The 23549-nt window shown below is 43.8% G+C and overlaps 1 protein-coding gene across 1 annotated transcript in view; it reads left to right on the top strand.

Annotated features, from left to right (window-relative positions):
* The window catches only part of LOC122807560 (sodium- and chloride-dependent taurine transporter-like), a 1880476-nt gene that overhangs the window by 1204483 nt on the left and 652444 nt on the right, over positions 1–23549 (top strand). Inside the window, exon 12 of the mRNA XM_044078473.1 lies at positions 14386–14558. Within this exon, the coding sequence (XP_043934408.1) occupies positions 14386–14558 (173 nt within the window). The remainder of the gene's footprint in view (positions 1–14385; positions 14559–23549) is intronic.

Here is a 23549-nt window from a genome sequence, read left to right on the forward strand (position 1 = left end):
ATTAAGGATATTCAGGAAAGTTGTATTGAATTCATGTACAGCATCATCTAAGGGGGGGATTTGTAGGAAGTACAAATTAATAGATAATAGGGTAGTAATGAACATTTCTGGGTTAAACTTGGAAAGGTTGTGTGTTGTTTTTTAAGCATGCTGTTTAAGTGGATGTGTGAGATGCCTGGTTGTAGATTGGGAGTAGATCAGTGAGACAGTCAGGTATTGTACCTGAGGTTTATTTCTTAGGGTATGATATAGGATCCAGTCTAATAGGGAATTTGATATATTTCTGTAATGTGTGGGGCTATTAATTAATTGTGGAAAGTTAAATAAGTTCACACTATGTGTGGGGGAGTTGGAATTTATGTCCAAGCAATTGACATTCAGATCACCTAGTAGTATTTTTCTTGTGAAATTGTTATAGAGATCAAATGTAGGATATCTTTCAGCACAGCTGTATTGTTGCCAGGAGGGACGTAAAGAACAGTAATACATATTTATTTGTAATTGTTTAACTTAAGGAAAGTAATAAGAAGCTCTGCTGAATTGAATTTTGATATTGGTTCATTTTAAGGGTAAATGTAGTAGTTGTGAAAAATGAAAGCAATACCACCACCTTTCATCTTTATACTGTCATTATGGATGATATTATAGCCAGAAGGTATAATTTCGGAGGCATTTATGCTGTGTTTAACCCAACTTTCAGTTACACTGAGAATATCAGGCTTATTTTAGGTAATCTGGGCATGTAGTTCAGCAGCTGTATTTCTTATGCTTCTAACATTTATGGCAGCAAAAGTTAGATTACTGAGTTCAGGGATGACCATTGTAGGGTTGGAGTAGTGTGTGTGGAAGAGAATTGTTTTGATGTTTATTGTAAGAGATGGGGCCAGCGTTAGGATGAATGTCTCCTCCTAGAAGGATTTTAGTATATTGGGAAATTATTGATCCTTATTTTTTTGAGAGTATTTTTCTACTTAATTTTGTTTTGGTTTGATTTAAAATGGAGTTAATCAGTTTATGTTTGCATTAAAAGTGCATAAAAATACTATATTTAGTCTAAAATGTGCAATGGTGTCAATCTGTAGAATCCATGACAAAGATGATAACTCTCGCAAATTTGTGCTTGAAATACCTGCCTTGGTAGACATATACAGAAAACCTTTGTACAGGACAACCTTTTATTCCATCTCTTCCAAGATCCACTGTAGCCACAAAAACATCTTCTCTGGGGTGGGGGTATTACTTAAACAGGGTGGGCTAAGAAATGTGGACAATATTGGAGGTCTAGCTGCATATAAATATCTTAGAGATGAGAATGGTTTTCCTAGAGTTGCAGATATTTTACACCCCCAAGGTGCAGTGTCCATCCATTCAGGCAACATGGTAGTGGTATGGTACATCAATAAGTAGGGCAGAACATGGTCCTACCTTTTTTTGCCTTGAAGTCATGGGGGTATGGAAATGGGCCATCCATATCACTTTCTAATAGCAACTCACACTCCAGGGGCATCCAATATCATTGTGGAGCAGTTGAGCAGACAAATACTGCTTCCACATAAATTGTCTCACAACAGATTTTTCACTGATGGGGAAGCATGCTCCGACCTCTTTGCTTCACCCCTCCAATACCAAAATACATCAGCTTATTTTCCATTCTCCCTCAGGAGGGATACACCATGAGTGGTCCCTCAGGCTCCTCTATGCCTTCCCTCTAGTCCCACCTATAGCAAGATTTTTTACAGAAGTTAAGATGTGTATAGCCAAGGAAATTCGAATAGTTTCATTCTGACTCCATCGATTTGGTTTCTCCCATCTTGGCCCCATTTAAGAAAATGTCCTGCTGTCTAATCCATTTGGTTGGCTTCACCCTGACACTCAATCTTTAGGACTGACTACTTGGTTTCTCCACTCCCACTGATATCATGGGGACCATAGGCTACTACACCATGTGATACAACTCCTCATAGCTTCTCAGAAACCTTCCACTAGAAAGATTTACCAAAGTAAATCCTTAAATTTTTAGGGTCTACATATTAGTCTCCCATCAAGTGTTTGGCAATACCTTGTACACTTAGACACCTTGACTGACATTTTTCCTGTAAAGGCACAATTGAAATTTCTCCAATACCTAGTTGCAGACAAGACAACTAGTTTGCAGTGACAAGCACTGTCTCCATAGTTGCAAACCGGATACTCCTGACATTGCTTTATATTCTCACTCCAATTGTCTAATCAATAAAAAAGGTCTGTTGCCAGCGATATGAACTTTCCCACTATCTCCATTACCAGCTTGGTGGATATGGGCATCCTGAGGCATTGTAGAAATTGCTTCATGTTTACTGACAACCAATTCATTCTCAAACAAACTGGTATGGTATGTGAGAGATGTATTTACACAATGTTAAGGCAAAGCTCTCATATAAAATTACTCCTAATGTCAATAAGATTGTCAGTAGTACACACTCTGCACCCATCACGCACAATTCAAAGCAGATATATAGACTCATATATGCTGTGGCACTTAAATGTAACCTTCCTGAACCACAAAGACCTTCTAGATGAAGTACACATAACAAATACCCTCAGCAGCCCCGTATACATTGTTTCAAAACAACACCGACAACAGCACATAGAGCTACATCTTATGGAGCCTCTACCTCTAAGCCCATAAGGCAAGCCACCACACAGTCCAACATTCTAGTCATTGGAGACTCCATCATGAAACACACTGATGTCCCTCTCATCAGGCTGCGTAAGGAGAAAGTCACAGTCAGTTGCTTATCAGGGGCTAGGCTCCACCACATTACTCACTCACTCATTTCACTGGACCACAAGTACCAATATGACTCAGTCATAGTTCATGTGGGAGTAAATGACCTGAGACGTACCTTCCTAAGCTATATGAAGAGAGACATCATGGAGCTCTCGGAATATGTATCTCAGGCTGGTATGAGCCTAGCATTGAGCAACATTATACCTTCTCCAAGGGTGATACCACAATACAAACAAAAGATGATTGACTTTAATAATTGGCTTAGTTTCTGGTGTCATTCTGAGTGGTTGCAGTATTTATCAGCATGGAAGGAAATGGTCAACAGACCACTCTGCTGTGCTAGGGATGGTCTGCACCTCTCCCCTCTAGGCTTTCGAATATTAGCTAAAACATTGTCTTCCCCCATAATGCCTTTTTTAGGCAGTGCCAAACTGAAAGTACTTCTGACATAGCAAATCAAAACCATGAAAAAAGGTATTACTGCTTGGTGCTAGGAGTCTAAACAAAAAAACTCCACTCCCTAGAAGCTGTCTTCACCCTAAGGAATGCTGATGTCTTTGCAGTCACTCAGACATGGTTTAAAGCCATGGGTAGCACACCAACAGTGCAAGATTGTAATGCCTTCCACACATTTATACCAGCTATTACACAGGCAGGGACTAAAGGTCTACTTCAAGGCTGGTCAAACAGGACAATGCACTTGAGCTGAGCCATGTTCACATCACCATAGGCAAAAATCCAATACCACTTCCTTGCTAACTGTAGGTCTCCCTGTACAACCCAGGAAACCCATACCATGTATTTAAACTTATTAAAACACTAACCATTCAACCCAGTACCATATTCTTGGATGACTTTAAGTATCCTACTATTAGCTGGGAATCCTGTACAACACCAGTGTACATGCACAGAGGTTCCTGGATTTTGTAAACACAAACTCCGTGGACCAGATAGTCAATACACCAACCAGGGGTGCAATCATACTGGATCTGGTCCTCACTAGTATGGGAGAGTGCTGCACACCCCCTACTGTAATGTCTTCCCCGGTAAGGTCAGACCACAAAATGCTTCCTTTTGAAGTAAAAATAAAACTGGTACCCCCAGCTAAACCTGTAATATTCAGGAACTACTCTAAGGCTAACCTCTGCTATTAAGTGATAACCGGGCAAAATTTCAAGCCCCCATAAACCCTGAGAGCACTGCTGCCTGTGCAAAACTGTTCACAGAAACCCTGTGCAAGCATGTTAATACCTGCATAGTGGCAGCTGTACCCACCAGGAAGAAGTACAGAACTAAGTCAAAAAACAAGCCACCTTGGTGTAATCACAGAATCAATAGGCTGAATAACAGAAGGAAGAAAATCATGGCAAAAATTAGGAGGTGCATCACCCAGCAGGATAAAAGCACTCTTATCAAATTAAACAATCAGCTCAGAAGACAAATAAAGTTTGCCAAAGCCAAATTTGAGGTAAATTTGGCCTCTCATGCCAAGGACAGCCACAAGGCATTCTTTAGCTATATCCACAACCTCAAAGGCAATGCATAATTGTGTGCAGAGCTCATTGTAAATGGAACCAGCTATACTGAGCTTGAAGATATAGCAAACCTACTGGCCGATAAATTCAACTCCAACTTTACCCCTCTCTCCCTATCAACCTTCCCTCAGGAAATACCATGAAATATAACTCCCCCCGCTATCACTAAGGAACAGGTCTTTAATGCTGTCTGTCAGACCAAGAACACTGCTTCAGTGGGCCCAGACAATGTCCCAAGATGCCTTCTAAATAGCATGAAACATGACCTGTCAGGGCCTCTGGAATTAGTATTTAACTGTAGCCTCCAAACAGGCTTCATATCTCATGAATGGAGAACAGCAACAGGCATCCCTCTGTACAAAGGTGGGCCATCTACAGACCCTGGAAGCTGCAGAGCCATAAGTCTCACTAGTCTTATATGTAAAGCCATGGAAAAGAATGAATTATCATAGAAATGATCAATAGTGATATAGTAAACCTCCAGACACAGATCCCATCCCAGATGTTCTTCATCTCACATTGCTGCAGTCCTTACACTTGGGTAGTCCGCTGTCCTCGGTCGGCCCGAATATCAAAGTATAAGGCTGACGTCGGTCAAGGCGCATTAGAATGACATCAGGACGTCAGGGTACAAATGCGCATGACCGACGTCATATCCTCAGTCTTTTTTGCCGCATGGTCCGATGCAGAAGCAGCGTTGCAAGTGCCGTTCGGCGTTCTGAAATTTTTCGAATTCGGAGTTTCAGACCGAGTCAAAGTTGGCTAAGTACCCGTTGGGAATATTTTAGTTTTTTCTTGCCTCAGTGGTTTACCGGATGTCAGAAAAAGTGAATAACTGTATTTCTTGTGGGAAACAGATACCGCATAGAGATTATCATACTTTGTGTATTCCTTGGTTAGGGCCTGAGCACGACGTTGTTGGGTGTCGCTTTTGTGCTAGATTCAATAAGCGCACTATTAAGAGAAGGTTAGATTGTGCCAGGTTAGTCTTCGGGAAGCGGTGCAATTATAATATGCCGTCGGATGCTCCGACGTCCGCTTCTTCGAAGAAGCGCAAGGACAAAGCAGCTAAGCCTAGGCTAGAAGAGCCGTCCGTACCGGACGCCGGTTCTTTAGAGGTGTCGGTGGAGCCGGGGGTTCCACCGGATGTTTCTCTGGAGTCCCAGGGGGAGACTTTGTTATTGCAGGATGTGGCCTCTCAGGAGGCAGGTCAGGCTGAAGGGGCTTCTCAGGTTACTGTACTCCCCTCCCTTCCTAGGGTGGTTAGGCCCTCTCCTTCTGTTTCCAAGGCTTCTCCCAGAGGCAGGCCAGGTTTAGCTTCAGTTGGTGTCACCCCTAGTTCTTCAGGATCTGTGCCCAAGAAGCATATGCTTAAAATGGCAGAAGATTTGATTACTTTGATTAGAGGTTCTTTGCCCCCCCCTGATAAGAGACCTAGGGTGGAACCTGAGTTGGGGAGTTTTGAGCAGGCTTCGGATGTTTCAGAGTCTTCGGCTGAAGACTTGCAGGAGTATTCTCCTTATTCTGATTCTGATGTGGATGATTCTACTCCTTCTGCTTCTCCTCCTGAGGATTTTTCTTTTTCAGAGACTCTTCATTCCATGAGGGAGCATTTTAAGTGGGAAGGTCAGGACTTCTCTGATTCCAGGAAAAGGCTTAGGGAATTTTTGTTTTTACCCCAGCATAGGCCTTTGGCTATACCTCCTGTTCTGGATGTTGTGGAAGATGTGTTTGCAGAGGCTTCTCTTAATCCTGATTCTTTGCCTCCTGCTCCTGTTAAACCGGATAGGTATTACAGGGTGCCTGAAGCTCATAAGTATCTTTTTAAGAGTCCTAGGGCGGACCCAGAAACTGTTAGTCAGGGGCCTAAAGGTGTTAAGGCTTCTGTTGTTAAGAATCCAGTTCCTCCAGATAAAGAGGCCAGGGCTTTGGATAGATGGGGAAAGAAAGTCTATACTGCTTCCACTCTAGCTATGAGGGCTTTGAATTGCCAGTTTCACATGTTGAAATACCAAAACTATCTACTTTCTCAATTGAAGTCTAAGGTAGATGCTCTGGCGGAAGGTATTGAGTGTAAAGAGTTACAAGATTTAGTACATGTTTCTGAACAGGTGGGTAAGCATTCTTTGCAATGTGGTTTTGATGCTGTACAGGCCTCGTCTAGGGTGGCTGCCACTGGGTCAGTTCTTCGCAGGCACGCCTGGCTGAGGGATCAGAATTTATCTGACCATGTTAAGACAAGGATTTTAGATGCTCCTTTACAATCTGATGTGTTGTTTGGTTCACCTGTTGAGGCAGTCTTGAAGAAAATGGAAGACAAGGCTAAGTCTATGCAGACTGTTAAAGATTTTTTGCAGGTTCAGCCTCCGAAGTTTAGTAGAAATTGGCCTACCAAGGGGTGGACGTATCCTTCTTATGATTCCCAGTCTAGGGGTAGATCTAGACGTGGTAGGGACAGAGCTCAGGGCTCTTTCAGGCCTAGAACAGGGAGTTCACCTGCACAGTCTTCGGGTGAGGGCAGGGGTCAGTCCTTTCGTAAACAGACCCAATGACCTACCTTTTCAGCTGCCAGAGCCTTCTCGTCTGGCAGCACCTTTGGGAGGAAGGTTGGCACTTTTCAAGGGAAATTGGAGTTTAATTACCCAAGACAGATGGGTATTGGATATCATACACCAAGGTTACAGGTTTTATTTCCATACCTTGCCTCCTTTCAAAGGCATGCCAGACGTTCCTCCTCAGCAAAGAATGGAGGCTCACAAACAAATTTCTCTGTTACTTCAAATAGGGGCCATACAGCCGGTCCATATGCCAGAAGTGGGCCTAGGATTTTATTCTCGCCTGTTCCTAGTACCAAAGAAGGGGAACACGTGGAGACCAATTTTGGATTTATCTATCCTCAACACTTATCTGGACATTCCCAAGTTCAAAATGTTGACGTTACAACAGCTTTTACCTCTGCTGGGCAAAGATCATTGGATGGTAACTTTGGATCTCAAGGAGGCTTACCTTCATGTTCCTATCAGACTGAGTTGCAGGAAGTATCTGCGTTTTCGGGCTGGGACTTCTCATTATCAGTTCTCTGCATTGCCCTTTGGCTTATCTACTGCCCAGAGTGTTCACGAAAGTTCTGGCTCCAGTGATAGCTTTCTTCAGGCTAAAAGGAATACAGATCTATCCTTATTTGGACGATTGCCTGATTCTGGCTCAAGGAAGGGACGAGCTTCTTCATCATTTGGAATATGTGATAGCAGTGCTAAGATGCCTGGGGTATTCTGTGAACGAAATAAAGTCCAGTCTAGTACCCTCTCAGGACATGTGCTTTCTGGATGTAAGACTGAATACAGCATCCCAGATGGCCTTTTTGACCCCGGACAAACAAAAGAATCTTTCCCTTTACTTTCATCAATTGTCTCATCAGTCCAGGCTGACTGCAAGGACAGTCCTTCAAGCCTTGGGGTTCATGGCATCTTGTATTCTGGTGCTTCCCAATGCCAAACTGCATATGAGGAAGCTACAATGGTATCTCAAAAACGTATAGACACAGCACTGCCAGGATCTGGACACTGTCATTCAAATAATACCTTGCATTCAAAAGGAATTTTTGTGGTGGGCTCAGGAATGTCACCTAAACAAGGGACTCTCTGTGACCCGGCCAGAGGCGAGTCAGATTCTAACGACAGATGCCTCAGACAAAGCTTGGGGAGCTCATCTAAATGGAAAGTGGATACAAGACAAGTGGCCTGCCAGACTACAACATCTACATATCAACTTGAAGGAGATGTTAGCAGTCCAGTTTGCATTAATAGCTTTCAAGGATTTACTTCTTCCAGGGCAGGTGTTGATTCTAACAGACAACACAACTGTCATGTGGTACATCAACAAGCAAGGGGGAACACATTCTTATCCTCTATGCAGGCAAGTAATGATTTTGTGGGAGACTGCTCTCAGTTTACAGCTTAATCTTCAGGCAAGGTTTCTGCCGGGAGCACAGAACTCCTTAGCAGATGTGTTGAGCAGACGAATTATGGATCCCCACGAGTGGAAATTGGATCCTCATGTATTTCGGAAATTGACAGTGTCATGGGGAACTCCAGACATAGATCTGTTCGCTTCTCCACTAAACCACCAGCTGCCAAAGTTTTGCACGAAAAGGTTTCATCCCACAGCTTGGAAAGTGGATGCTCTTTCTTTCAATTGGAGCAATCTTCATGTGTATGCCTTTCCACCTCTGCCTCTCCTCCCAAAGGTACTTCTAAAGGTCAGACAGGACAAGCCAAAGATGATTTTAATAGCTCCAGATTGGCCTCGACAGCACTGGTACCCATTACTGAGAAGTCTGAACGGTAGCCTCCATGGCCTTTGCCTTGATTCCACACCTGTTGTCTCAGGAGGACAGTCATTTGCTCAATGTCAAGCTTCACTCTCTTCACCTAACAGCCTGGCATATTCTGTTTTGAACCATAGAGGGTCTCAACTTCCACAGCAAGTTTTGAATGTTATTTTGGAAGCTAGAAGGCCTAGTACAAGGAAAGTGTACGCAGATAAATGGAAGAGATTTTTATTTTGGAGTGCAGCAAAGGATTTTGATGTTTCTGAGCCTAATTTAAGTGTGGCTCTTCAATATCTTACTGAGTTACTGGACAAAGGTTTGTCCTTCTCTTCTATTAAGGTTCATGCTGCAGCAATTTCGCTCACTATGATTGTGACCCACCATTGTTTTCTCATCCTTTGTTCAAGCAATTTCTTAGAGGGGCAAAGAATATAAGACCCCCACGTAGAGCTCCTACTCCTGCTTGGGATCTCAATTTTGTGTTGGAGAAACTCACTCTACAACCTTTTGAGCCTGCAGCTACTACCGAGTTGAAATATTTATCATGGAAGACTGCTTTTTTGTTGGCCATTACCTCTGCAAGAAGGGTTTCTGAATTGCAGGCCCTTATGGCGGTTGAGCCTTTCTTAATTTTCCATAAGGATAGGGTATCTTTGCGTACTAATCCTTCCTTTATGCCTAAAGTGGTTTCTAGTGTGGCTTTAAACCAAACTATTCATTTGCCTACTTTTTATGCAAATCCCCAAAATAAAGGGGAAAAGATTTTGCACACTTTAGATGTACACAGGCAGTTGCGATATTATTTGAGCAGAACTAAAGGGTTCAGGCAGTCTCAGCAGTTATTTGTTTCTTTTGCTTTGAGTTCTCAGGGCAAGCCTGTGTCAAAACAAACTATTTCTAAGTGGATTGGGTTTTGCATTGCTTTCTGTTATTCCCATCATGGCAAGGAGATTCCAGCTGGGATTAGGCCTCATTCCACTAGGGCTACTGCCACTTCGACAGCTTTTTTAAGGGGGGTGGCAACTAAGGATATTTTGGAGGCAGCTACTTGGAGTTCAGTGCATACTTTCTCTAAGCATTATCACCTTCCACTTTACTCTAAATCTAGGGCTGGTTTTGCTACTGCTATTTTACAGGGCATTTTGGCAGCTCCTGCTTCTTTATAGTTTTGCCATCCTCCCTTACCTCTGCTTTGGGATTCTACCCAAGTGTAAGGACTGCAGCAATGTGAGATGAAGAACATAGTACAGTTTTGTACCTACCATAAATGTAGATGTTCGAAGATCCACATTGCTGCAGTCCAATTTACCCTCCCTCCTTCCCCTCTGTAGTTAGAGGCGGTTGTGTGGGTTGGGTTGTAAATTTTGTGTATATTGTATATATTGTACATATTATTAGTGCAAGGGTGGTTGGTTGGTTGTTTGATGTCTTTTGGTTTTGACCTTTCTTTTTAGGGTCTTCTGACATCTGGGGCAAGAAAAGACTGAGGATATGACGTAGGTCATGCGCATTTGTACCCTGACGTCCTGATGTCAGTCTAATGCGCCTTGACCGACGTCAGCCTTATACTTTGATATTCGGGCCGACCGAGGACAGCGGACTACCCAAGTGTAAGGACTGCAGCAATGTGGATCTTCGAACATCTACATTTATGGTAGGTACAAAACTGTACTTTTGGTTTTGTCAAGGGCACATCATGCCTTCTCAGTCTGGTGGACTTCTTTGAGAAGGTAACGAAAGCAATGGATGAGGGCAAAATGGTTCATCCTGCCTACCTTGACCTGGCCAAGGCATTTGACACAATACCCCACTCGGGCATTGTTGATAAACTCAAGAGATTAGGCACCCGGTAGATAGCCAACTGACTCACAGACAGGACCCCGGAAGTTAGAACTGGGGGGGGGGGTCTATAAAGGGGCCAGTCACAAGTGGAGTCCCTCAGGGATCAGTCCTTGGACCACTCCTTTTTGGCATTTACTTCTCTGAAGTCAAGGCCAATCAATGTCAGTGGTGTCTGGATGACTAAATTTGCAGATGATTGCAAATTAGGAGCTGTTATTCAATCCCACAGAGACACAAATGTTCTCCAGGAGGGGCTGACACAGACACGCAACTGGTGTCAGAACCATGAACTAAAACTAAATGCTAAGAAATGCATAGTAATATCCTTCAGGAAGTCATCCACCCCTGGTAGCTATCATATTTGCAACACACCCCTTAGAGTTGACTCAGTAGTCAGGGACTTAGGGACACGAATAAATAGTAATGTAACCTTTGACCATCACATGTCTACAGTAGTGAGGAAATAATTCTATCTTGCGCAACTTATAAACAAAGGTATGGCATGTAAGTCCAAGGAAGTCATTGTTCCACAGTATTCGGCATTCATCAGACTTATTGTTGAGTACAGTGCCCCATTTGGTATGTACCTAACCAGGCATATCCAGCAATAGGAATGTCCACAGAGGTTCTGTACTAAAAGAATACAGGGTATAAGTAAAATGTCCTGTGCCGACCGCCTCAAGGCCCTATCCCTGTATTCTGTCTCCTACAGGCTTTTTAGGGAAGATTTATGCCTGTCATACAGGGCATTGTCAGACCCCACTCTGATGGATCTCCTGCATAGCCACAGAACAATCAGCACCAGAATTATACGTTCTGAAGACTTAAACCTTGCCTGTGGTACAAATAGGATGTGCTGAAGAGACAGATATGTGTCCCAGAGACTACCCCGTCTATGGAATAGTCTCCCCATCAGTGTGAAGCAGAGTTCCTCCCTAACCCAATTCAAGTGCAGCTTGCACAGTTGGATGAGGAACAGGGAATTCATCCCTGGTGTGGCACCTATGTCTCTAATGGACACAAGCAACTTGTAAATGGTTCCATCTCCCATGCCCCTGCTTACACTTATCAAGGGTATCTGAACTTGTCAGAGATTTGGTATGCATGGTTAGGCTTAAAATGACCCTTGTGGTCATTAGCCTAGTAAACAGCTATGAACCTATGAACCAAAGGTTTCCATGTGGAAAATCAAGGAATAGACCCTTTTCTGCTCCAATTTCTAGAGTTTTAACCTTTTTAGGGGAGTCGTTTTATTTATTCTTCCATAAAGGTTCATTTAACTATCTTTTCATCCTATCAGCAAGATTTCTTGTCATCCTGTTTAGGTTCCCAGAACCTTTGCAAGGCCTTCATAAAAGGAGTCTTCCACTCCAGACCCCTTTTGCTTTGTCCCACACATCCATGGTACTTAAATTTCATACTGGAGAACCCCCCCCCTCAAACCCGCTGATACTGTTGAAATCAAGTTTTTGTCACAGGGAAAAAAAAAAGGTTTTGGTAGCTGTTACGTGGCTACATTTCAGAGTGGCACGTTCCCTTTAACTGTTTTCTATAAGGGCTTACACTTTCAAGCCCAAGGTTGCAACCGCAGTCCAGCCTGAATCAGTCTATACAACTGTCAATTTTCTTTCCTAATTATGCAAGCAAAGGAGAATACAGATTGCATTGCTTGGGTGTACACACACTGCTTCGATTTTATTTCAAAACAACAAAGGAGTTCAAAAAAGATAACCAGTTATTTGGATCCTTTTCCAAAATAGAAAAAAAGTAGAAGTTAGCCAAATTACTTTTTTTTCAAATGAATATCTGACTGTAGTATTTACAGCTGCTCATCTAGCAAGAGGACAATGCCTTCCAAACCCAGAGCATACTCTGTCAGAGCTCATGCTACCTCAGCATTTTTTCCCAGAAATCTTCCTATAGTCAAAATCTGTGCAGGGGCTGGAAGGTCTTCCTTATATTTTTGACAGGCATTAGTGTTTGAACATTTTTTCTAGATCCAGAGCTTCTTTTGCAGTATCAGTCCTTGAAGGTACCTTATTGTAGTTCCATCCAGGTTCTGCTGGTGGTTTTGTCCATCCTTTTACAGTGTACAGAGGGGAATAACTTAAAATGTAAATTATGTACTTATTGGCATGGCAGATCTAGTTGGTCTCCGTCCGTATACTAGAGACAACATCCACCCGTCTCCCTGGAAACTGTTCTTCCTGTGGGACCTTGAGGGGATCTAGGAGTCTGTTATTGGCTAAATGTGTGCTGTATTCACATTTATTTATTGGATATCATTTGTACGTATTCTAAGTCTTCCACACAATCTGATGCTTGATGGCCATACTCAATTTGGACAGGTTAGCTACGAGTAGTGGGTTATAGGTAAGGGGAAATGTTTGAGCTATTGAAAGATCCTGCTGCTTTTCATGTATAAAAGCACTTGCAGTGACCAGTCCATCTGTTTCCGTGTACAGATAGAGATTGGCTAAATCTATCATTCTGTTAAGTACATAATGTACTTTTTATATTTTTCCCAATGCCATCATACAAATTTAATTTGGATACTTACAATGCTATAATATCTGATTTGGGGATACTTAAAATATATTAATATATTTTATTCATTCATTCATTCATTCATTCATTCATTCATTCTACTGATGAGGTGAGCAGACTACTCTATATGGTATTTATTTAGTCTGTTAACCAGGTGGGCAGTCTGCTCTGTATGATAAATTAATTAATTCTGTTAATGAGGTGGGTAGTCTGCTCTATGTGGTAATCTTATATGTTAAGAATTATGAAGTAAGGCAGAGACAAAATTGTAAAATTGTGCTTCACATACAATTATGATATGAATTTTCTGCTGTGGCTGTGTGGCAGAGAGGGAAAAAGTGCTATGATCCAGATGTCCTGAGTTCAGGAAGTGCGGTGCTAGATGTGTGTGTGAAATGGTGGTAGGGAGTGACCAATGCTAACTCATCTATCCTGGAGGAAGAGATTTCTAGGTTCACTCAGCTGATCACCACAATCTAAGCAGCTGTCTGCATGGCACCAAAAAGACCAGACTGTAATGATAGTCATCATTAGCATGTGGGAGGAAACACACACTGGAAAATTTCACATGCACAGGGATGATGTAGAATTTCCTACAGTAAGGCAACGTTTGGATCTTAACAAAGGCACCTTTTGTGTGTTGCCTGGCAGTTGGCGCAGAGGGTTAAGTCTGTGAGCTGCAGTTCCGGTGGAACATGGCTTGATTCCTTCAGACCTTGAGCTAGTCACTTTACCAGACATTGCTTCTGATTGCCCCTGATAAAGGACAGTGTGTCTGGTGGGCCTACCTGGTTAATAAGTGGGTATTATTATTATTATTATTATTATTATTATTATTATTATTATTATTATTACCTTCATTGCCTGGATGCCAGTGAGCCACAGATGACCTCCACGGGCATATAAAAAATGTCTCTTCTTGTCAGTTATTTCCCTTGTGCTAGGTATACCTAGTATTGGGGAGTGAACAGACTTAAGTCTAGTAGGAGGAGTCTTGATGATCAGCAGGCCTGGAGGTAAAAAGCACATATACCAAAAACAGATATGAATTTGTTAAAGAAATTGACTGAGTGGGTTGTTCCAGCAGATTTATTGTGCTGCGACGTTGTGTGTTGGCAGTGGGCTTGCACTTTGATATATATATATATATATATATATATATATATATATATATATATATATATATATATAGCTATAGGTATAAAAGGAGTATTTAAGTAGCTGAATGTATTGCATGAAAAAAGTGAAGTTAGGAAGAGGCTGAGTATTGTCATCTACAGCAGTCAGTTCTAGGATGATAGGACATTGATTATGCCTTTTCCATTTTTCCCTTTATGTTTCTGTCAGTTTGTATAGTAAAGGTAGTCATAATTATATACACAACTTTATTTTATTCCAACAGCGAAAAGTACTAGGCCTCACTAGTGGCATTGAGGACATTGGGACCGTCAAGTGGGACTTGGCCCTCTGTCTCCTGGCAGTCTGGGTGATTTGCTTTTTCTGTATCTGGAAGGGAGTGAGGTCTACAGGAAAGGTATGGACATGTTTATTTGGGGATTATGTTCTTGAAACATTGGCTTACTTTACACTCTCTTTATGTACTTGTTTTCCATGTTCTTTTTATCTTTCTGTTAAAAAAGTTAATGAATTTGCTTTCGGACAGGGGAACCGTTATGATGCAGAGTTGTCACTTTGGGTTGATCTGCGTCCACAGACTGAACCAGATGACATTTACAGGAATGAGACATTGTGCTACCCACCAGTGAGCTTTCTGACATGGATGTATAATAGTGTGAAATACCTTGTGAACAAGAGTCTTGTTTAATCCTAGAGTAGTTACTACTATTAGTTTTAAAGTTGCTATGTAAACGTAATGCATTATACAGTGCATCAATATAATTTCAGGTTTTTTGTAGCAGATATTGATCAAATATGAATCATTTTACATCGGTAACCCATTTTCCTATTTTAAAATGTGCAAATTGCTGTGAGTAACATTCACTGTCTTCTTGCTGTGTCAGAACTGCTGCATGGTGAATAGGGATGCAGCCGGCTGTGTCCCAGGAGATCATAGTTTATTAAGTGGTTCTGGATCCTGCAGGTGCCATTGGAATGAGAGGAAATGAGCTGCAGTTTGTTGACTGTCTAACCCTAGGGGGGGGGGAGGGGTGCAATCTGGTTGTTGCTGGTCACTTCAGTTTGTGAGGTTAGGGAAGTAAAGAGCTCCCAAAAAAGGTGAAGATGCTCCAACAGATGTTCACTTTATTCAACATTATACATTGTTGCACATTATTCATTACCTTCATGGGGAAGAGTTAGGGATAGGGCATAAAACAAAAGATTCCCCGTGATGGCAGGATAATACTACACTGAGGCACTGCGATGCCTTTGTATCCTCTTCAGCCCTGAATGATGGGGCCAGATCTAGTGAAAAAGCTGGATTTGGGGGACCTGTAGATTTAGGGGAGAGCAAAAGGAGTAGACAACAACCAGCTGTCACAGGGGTTCCTAATGAGTTATGGCATCAAAACTTATCATTTCACAGCAAGTCAAAACAGTGAGCTCCAGTGCTGTCTTTTCCATCCTTTTCAACCTGGGAGTTACTGGAACTGACCAGAATCCGTGACCAGCATCTCAGATTCTTCCGCCTAGAAGCTCTGCCTCTTCTGCCTATAATATACTGCCCTCATTTAATCTCCCCAGATCTTGCCTGCTCCTTTTGCATCCATATGTGGTCACCTTCAGCGTGAAAAGTGAAAATCTCATTTTACTTATTTGTATTTCTTGGCTGTCCCTCCTCTATCTTTCTTGTATATATTTGATTGTTAGATTGTATAGTTCGTGTAGTTTTCTTAGTGTTTTAGGAGTTTTTTCTCCCCTTCTCTTTTGACTGTTAGTCTTCTGTTGCTGCCCTTTTTCTTGTCATTAAAAAAATGTGCGTGCGTGTGTGTGTGTGTGTGTGTGTGTGTGTATATATATATATATATATATATAAATATATATATATATATATATATATATATATATATATATATATATATATATATATATATATATATCTGTATGTATGTATGTGTGTGTAATAGTCTCTGTAGTGATACATACAGCAGTGTTTCCAGGTAGATAGTAGATTTGTGCTATTTGATAGTATTACTGTTATTTCTGCTAGATATTTTTGTGTGCTGTTATGGAGAAGCAAGGTTCAGACTTCAACTTGTGTGGGGGTAAAGGGATAAGCTGTCCCCCCAAGATCCACATGATATGTATGTGCATTGCGTAGGTGTGGCACACCTTGATGTGGAAAATTCTGCATGCTCAGTTTTTGGACTGAGAGCTCTTGCTGAGAGGAGAACTAAGTTGGTTTAAAAAGTTTTCCTCTCACCTGTGGCTGCTACTTCTTCTCCTGTTCCTTCTTCCCCATCTCCAGCCAGAAATTTGGGAGAAGAGAAGCATGACAAGGGCAAAGAGAGAGAGATGGAAGGACAGACAGATCTGAAGATCCACAGATCTTCAGCCACTCTGGTTTCAACTGAAAGCACGCCATTAGTGTCTCTTAGGTGCTGAGCACCTTCTGCCATGACTTCCATGTCGGAGTCATAGAACTCCTCTATGCTAAATATTCCTAGTTTCTGCTTTTCAGCAGCTTCTTCTTCAGCAAGGTTTCATTTCTCCTTTCTTCCTATTATACCTTATGAATTCTATCTGGAGTCTTCCCCGACTTGGATCCAAGCCTCCCATTTTCACTCTGAGTCCCAAATCCACCTGTGCCAAACCTTCAAAGCCACCGTCCACAGGTTTGTACGTCTGCCAGATCAGCCAGAAGTTTTAAGGGCTTAGCTATGGAACAACAGGTGCATAACTTTTTTACAGGCTCAAGTGGACCTACAGATCATCCCCTCTGCCTCAGCTCCAAGACCCTTGGCCCATCTTTTGGTGCCAGGGCCAATGGGTCCAACTTTTCCCCTTGTCTTCCCCCATGTCAGTGCCAGCAGCTTTGCTGCCTCAGCCACCTGCTACTTCCTTGATGATTTGTACTCTGGCTCCTTTCAGAGCTGAGAGCATCTTGGAGCTGAAGTGTTGGGGTTGACACTCAGGGATTAGGATTGACCCTAAGGGTTTCAGAGCTGTCCCTTCCCTCAGGTTCTTCAGCCTTAGATGGCTTGGTTACAGGTGTTGGCACTGGGTACCATTTGGATTCTTTCACTCGATTGGAGACTGGGACTTCAGTTGCCTAAGCTGGACCCATTGCTGTCCTTTGTCCAAATGATTCCTCAGGCTTGCATCTGTTGACTTCAGGACAGCTTGCGTCATTGGGCCTTGAGCCTTCCCACATTTCAGGACCCTCACGTCTTAAGGGTTCGCTTGAAGACCAGATGAAAGATGAAGCATCTAGATTCCCCCTGAGGAGTTGTTTATTAAGGATTATGACCTCTATGAAGGGGGGCAGTCCCCAAAACCTTTCTCGCAAGGATGCCTCCAATGGCGACCTATAAAAATTGATGAGACAGCATGGAGGATGGACCACAGAACCCCCCCCCCCTCCCTGGAGCAGTCAGTATTTTTTAAGGCCTTTGGCACAGGCCCATCCACCTCCTGAGTGGTCCCCCCCCCCCCCACCAATGAAGCTCTTTTTGACATTGTATTCCAGAGGGAACCCGACGTGGTGGAGCCAATCTCCCGGAAGCCTGATAAGTAAAAAAAACTATAATAATAATAATAACAATAATAATAATAGTAATGATAACACCCCTTTTTAACCAGATAGGCTAACTGAACACATAGTCCCTTTACTGGGCAACCCAGGAGAAATGTCTGTTTAAACCACTTGCTCAAGGTCACACAGTAGGCACAGGGATGAGGGAATTAAACCCTGTACCAATGGAACTACTGCTCACACCCTTAACCCTGTGCATCAACTGCCATAAGAAAGGTTAACATCTGATGTTGTAAATCTTTGTTCATTAATTACTATTAGGACTTTGGTTCCGTCCTCGGAAAGAATACGGCCATTTCCAAGCTCGCGCCAGCCAAAAACTCTCAGCTAAGACCTACCCATAATGCCTCTCTCCTAGTTAATCCAGATCTCATTTGCCGCGTTCCTAATCAGACATGCTAGCCATCTCTCTCAAAGTTAAGTAGAAAATTGTCATTTTGAAAGATAGTTTCTCTTCAAAATTTTTCATTTTTTAGTCAATTTAGCTTTTTCTCACTGTCACCTATAACCTAATCCTATTCTCTACCCTTTACTTTGGTAATTTAATTTCTACCATTATTGGTACTGTTTCTCTCTCCTGCCTTTGACAGGCCCTTCCTTACCTCTTGTGATATTTTTTAAATACCATTGTTGGTATTCTCTCACCTTTTTCTTTCCCTTATTTTGTTTTTTCTATAGGATAGCCTTGTTGCCTTACTATATCAGACAAAGCTAAGTTGGGGTTTAAACAGTGTGACAAGTGTGGGCGTAAGATGCCTAACTCGGATACACATGCTCATTGTGTCTACTGTTTGGGCGTGGATCATATTAAAGCTGACTGTGACATTTGTGCTAGTTTTAGTAATCGTGCACTAGCAGAATGTACAAATAAGCTAATTTTAAAAAGGTTTAATCAAGACACCTTTTTTGGAGGCTTTAAATGGGTCAGAGGTCTCACCCCCTCCAAAGACCAAAAAAAATATGGAAAAATGGAATCACTTGGTTCCTGCATCTCCGTCAGTTACGGAACCAAGTCAGCTCCGTGCTTCGCCAGCGTCCTCGGCGCAGACCTCTTCAGCACCAGGCTCTGTATCTTCTCCCTTGGTGCCATCCATGATATTCACCCCTATTTCGGTTCCAACCTCGGCACCACTGACAGGTGCCGTCCTTGATTCCAACATTTGCTCCTATGACTGTACCTGCCTCAGCACCATCCCTGGCCACGGTGCCGACAGTTTCTTTGGCACCATCGGCTCCAATACTTGAATATCTGCCAAGGACAAGATACTCTCCAACTTACGACCCTTTTTTGGGGCAGAGGTTTAGCCCTTTTCTAGAAAGACCTGATTCTCCTTCAGCAGCCTCCTTTAGATTCACTAGGGGGTTTTCTAAATTAGATCTAATGCGGGTTGTGGGCCAGCTTCTGGCAGCTAGGGGATTGCTCATTCCATCTATACCTTCCGTCTCTCTTGGCTCGGAATCTTTTACTACATCTTCCCCTGTTTATCCTCCTCTGGCCTCTACCCAGATCCTGGAGATCTCGGTACTGATGTCCACTCCAGTGCATACTGTCTTGGCTCCAATAGCAGTTTTTTCCTTGTCAGCACCGACCACGCTTGCTGTATTAGCTCAGGTGGAGCCGATGTTCTCTCGAAGCAGTGCTTGGATCATCTGTACCTTAGTACCTAGCCTGGCGCCTATTTTCTTGCTGGCGCCGTCTATTTCCATTGCTCTGACAGCTTCCAGTCCTCTCGGAGCTCCTCACCTGGAGGTGGGCTCCTCAGGGCAGGGTGTGACCTCGGTTCTGAGGTTGTCCTTCCCTTTTCCGGGCTCCCAGCCCTCCTCGGGCAGGCCTGCTCTCCAGGTGATGGAGAGGGTCCTTGACTCCGCAGGCTTGCAGTCAGCACCAATGACATCAGTATCAGACCCCCCCCCAAGCACGCACCTCTCCCAACCCTCTATTTCTGGACCCCAGGCACACTAGTCGCAAGACCCCTCTTTGAAGGGAACCCCTACTCCGGAGTCCTCCTCAGAAGATCCCACTGGGGAGCCACCCCAGAAGAAACGGTGCAAGAGGAAGCACCTTGATTCCCCGGAGAAATCTATCACCAAAGACACTGATTGTGATGAAGGGGAAGGGTCCCCACAGTCTCCCCCAGACGATGTCTCATTTGGAGACATTCTCGAAATCCTCAAGCAGTGGGGAGGCTAGAAGTCCTCTAACCCTTCTTCTGAGGAATCAGTGTTTTTGCAGGCCTTTCGTGCCTGGCCATCTACTTCCTGGATGACCCCACTGGCAGATGACCTTGTTAATCTCATTGTGCAGCGTACCTGTAAGGCCCTGGACAAGGTAGAACCTGTCCCCCGGAAGCCAGACAAAATGTTATCCACACCTAAAGACCAGCCCCACTGGTCCAAACAGTTGACAGTTGATTCAATGGTCGTGGTGGCAGCCACCAAGAGGGAACTGGCAGAAGATAGTTCCACTGTCCATCCTCCGAACAGGGAGTCCCGGACAATGGACAGACTAGGGAAGTGGACCTATGCTTCAGTGACCTTCACCATTCAGTGCCTGAACTATTTGGAACACTTTCCTCGCCTCCAAAGAGACCAAATTTCCGAAAAGTCTTCCTCTTTGGTGGGGGTACTGCCTGATAAGGTGCGTGACACTTTCGCCTCGCAGCTAGCGACCCTTGAATCCATCGATGTGTTTGATATCTCACACCACCGAGGGGGCAGCTCGAGCGGCCACATTAGGCATTGTCATGAGACGTAATGCTTGGCTGCGGTTGTGTGACTTCGCAGACCCCTTTAAATCTTCCTTCGTCAATGCACCTGTCAACGAATCTACACTTTTTGGACCCAAAGTACGAGACACACTTGCACGTACTGCGGAATACGGAAAGACCTTGTCTGCTGTTGGCATACGCTTTTCCAACCCCCAGAGGTCCTACTCCAGGAACCAGACAGGAGGAAATATGTGGTTCAAGAAATCCCAAGGATCTTTTCATGACACTTGTGAACAATCTCTCTGGGGTAGAGAGGGCAACTCATATGGAATACGTCCCTTTTGGGGTAGAGGGGGTCCGCATAACCAGGGCGCTAGAGATTCTTTCTCCTGCAAACCCTACCAGTGCTCCTGAGCAACGGCCCGATTGCTTTCCTCTGGAAGCAGTCGGGGTTCGTTTTTCTCTGCACCTACCAGCCTGGCATCATATTACTACCGATGTTTGGGTACAGATGATATCCACAGGCTACCAAATACCATTCGATTTAATTCCCAGATCTGTCAAACGAATCCCCGATGTACCTCCCAATCAGAGGGAATTAGCAGCCTTAGAAATTGAAAAGCTGCTAAGAAAAAGAGCCGTCCAACCAGGATCCGGGTTTTACTCTAGGTTCTTTTTAGTGCCAAAAAAGACAGGGTACTGGAGACCTATCCTGGATCTCAGCTTATTAAACAACTTTTTCAAACCTCAAAAATTCCATATGGTTACGGTACAGTCCATTCTTCCCTTCCTAGGGAGGGACAACTGGATGTGCTCTATAGACCTCCAGGATGCTTACTACCACATAAAGATAGATCACTGCTCCCGGAGGTTTCTCCGCTTCTGGCTGGGAGCCAGTCACTACCAGTTCAGGACACTACCATTCGGTCTTTCGACAGCCAACCGAGTATTCACCAAATGTATGGCAGTTGTGGTAGCTCATCTTCAACTACAAGGATTCCAGTTGTTTCCGTATCTAGACGATTGGCTCTTTACCACTCCGACCAGGAATCTCCTAGTCCACAGCCTCTCTTGCACTCAAGGACTCGCTCTTCACTTGGGGATTACAATCAACAAGGACAAATCTCAAATGTCCCCAATGAAGACATTGGAATTTATAGGAGCAGTCTTCGACACAACATCCTGTCAAGCTTCTCTCCCTCCTCACAGGCTTTTGAAAGTAAGACACCAAATCCAAGACCTTCTTCCTCAAACCTATGCACCAGCACGTCTTGTACTGCAACTCTTAGGCTCCATGGCAGCTGCCATTGCATTAGTACCACTGGCGAGGCTGCACATGAGAATCCTGCAGTGGCTCCTTTCCGCACAATGGTCGTTTCTAACTCACCCACTCGACCACATGATACATCTTACAAACCGTTGTAAGGAAGAAATGCTATGGTGGATGAAACCACAAACGAATCTTTGGTGTGGACCATTCTGTCTTCCCCTGCCCACGGCCACAGTGACCATGGACGCTTCCCTGTTAGGGTGGGGGGCATTTCCAGGGAAAGACGGTCCAAGGCACCTGGTCCCCCATGGAGGCCAATTTGCACATAAATGTCCTGGAAATGAGGGCAGTTGTCTTAGTGTTGCAAGTGTTCCATGCATCCCTACCCTCTGGGACCATTGCAGTTCAGTCAGACAACATGTCAGTTGTCTGGTATATCTACAAGCAAGGCGGAACCAGGTCTTACCCTCTGTGTCGGGAAACCATGAGGATTTGGCACTGGGTGATAGCTTCCAACCACTTTCTTATAGCAACGCACATTCCCGGGAGTTCCAACCTTATTGCGGACAATCTGAGCAGGAACATCCGGATGCCTCACAAGTGGTCCCTCAACCCTGTAACAGCAGATCGGATCTTCCAGCGCTGGGGCAAGCCTTGCTGCGATCTGTTTGCTTCCCCCATAAACTACAAATGCAGAAGCTACTTTGCCCTGATCACCCCTCAGGGGGAACCCCCGAGGGACGCTCTAACGCACGATTGGCCCCCGGTCTTTTGTATGCCTTTCCCCTGTTTCCCCTCATTCCAAACTTTCTCCAGAAAGCTCAGAGGTTGAGAAGCAAAGTGATCCTCATTGCCCCCTACTGGCCCCGTCAAGTCTGGTTCCCGTTTCTATGGCCTCATCTGATTCACAGCCCATGGATCCTGGATCATTCCCAAGACCTGTTATCTCATCCTCAGGGACTGATTCATCCGAACCTCCACAGTCTCAAGCTCACAGCTTGGTTCCTCCACTTCCAACGATTGCCAGGCTGCCTGACATCTCATCTCCTATTTATGAAATTCATCTGGCTTCACACAAACCATCCACCAGGAAAGTTTATTCTAGTAAATGGACTAGGTTCTCTATTTGGGCCAGAGATCAGAACTTAGACCCTTTCTCTATGCCTATTCAAAAGATCCTACAATACTTGACTACTGTTTTACATGCAGGATCCTCAGCATCGGCGATCACTGTACATTTAGCAGCTGTTGCCAATTTCATAATGGTCTTGATCATTCTTTGATTATGTCACACCGCCTATGCAAGACATTTTTGAAAGGCGTATTACATGTTAAACCTCCGGTCAAGCCTCCCTTAGAACCCTGGGACTTGACTTTGGTACTTCAATCTCTCACAGGTCATCCTTTCGAGCCCTTTGATTCATGTGATTTAAAATTTTTGTCATGGAAGACTTTACTTCTAGTAGCACTTATCTCAGTGAGAAGAGTATCTGAGCTGCAGGCCTTGAGTATCAAGAGATCTTACTTGATCTTCCACACGGATAGGGTGTCCCTTCTTACTGACCCTTCTTTCTTGCACAAGGTCATTTCTGGATTTTTCATTAACCAATCTATTGACCTGCTGGATGTTATGTGATCCTATCTCGCCTACATTCTGACTGATGGGTTCGGAGCCGATCCCTCGGCTCCGACTCGGCACGCTTATGCCAAAGAGCGAAGTCTCTTATTGGCTGAGCTTACTATATCCCAGGATGCACCACTACCAGTCCCCCAGATCTCGTTTGCCGCTAACTAGCAAAGACGTGGTCTTGAGCTGGCTGAGCTAAGTAGTGT

The sequence above is a fragment of the Protopterus annectens genome, chromosome 7.part1, assembly GCF_019279795.1.
Source record: "Protopterus annectens isolate FY-2018-M chromosome 7.part1, PAN1.0, whole genome shotgun sequence".
Classification (NCBI taxonomy): Eukaryota; Metazoa; Chordata; order Ceratodontiformes; family Protopteridae; genus Protopterus; species Protopterus annectens.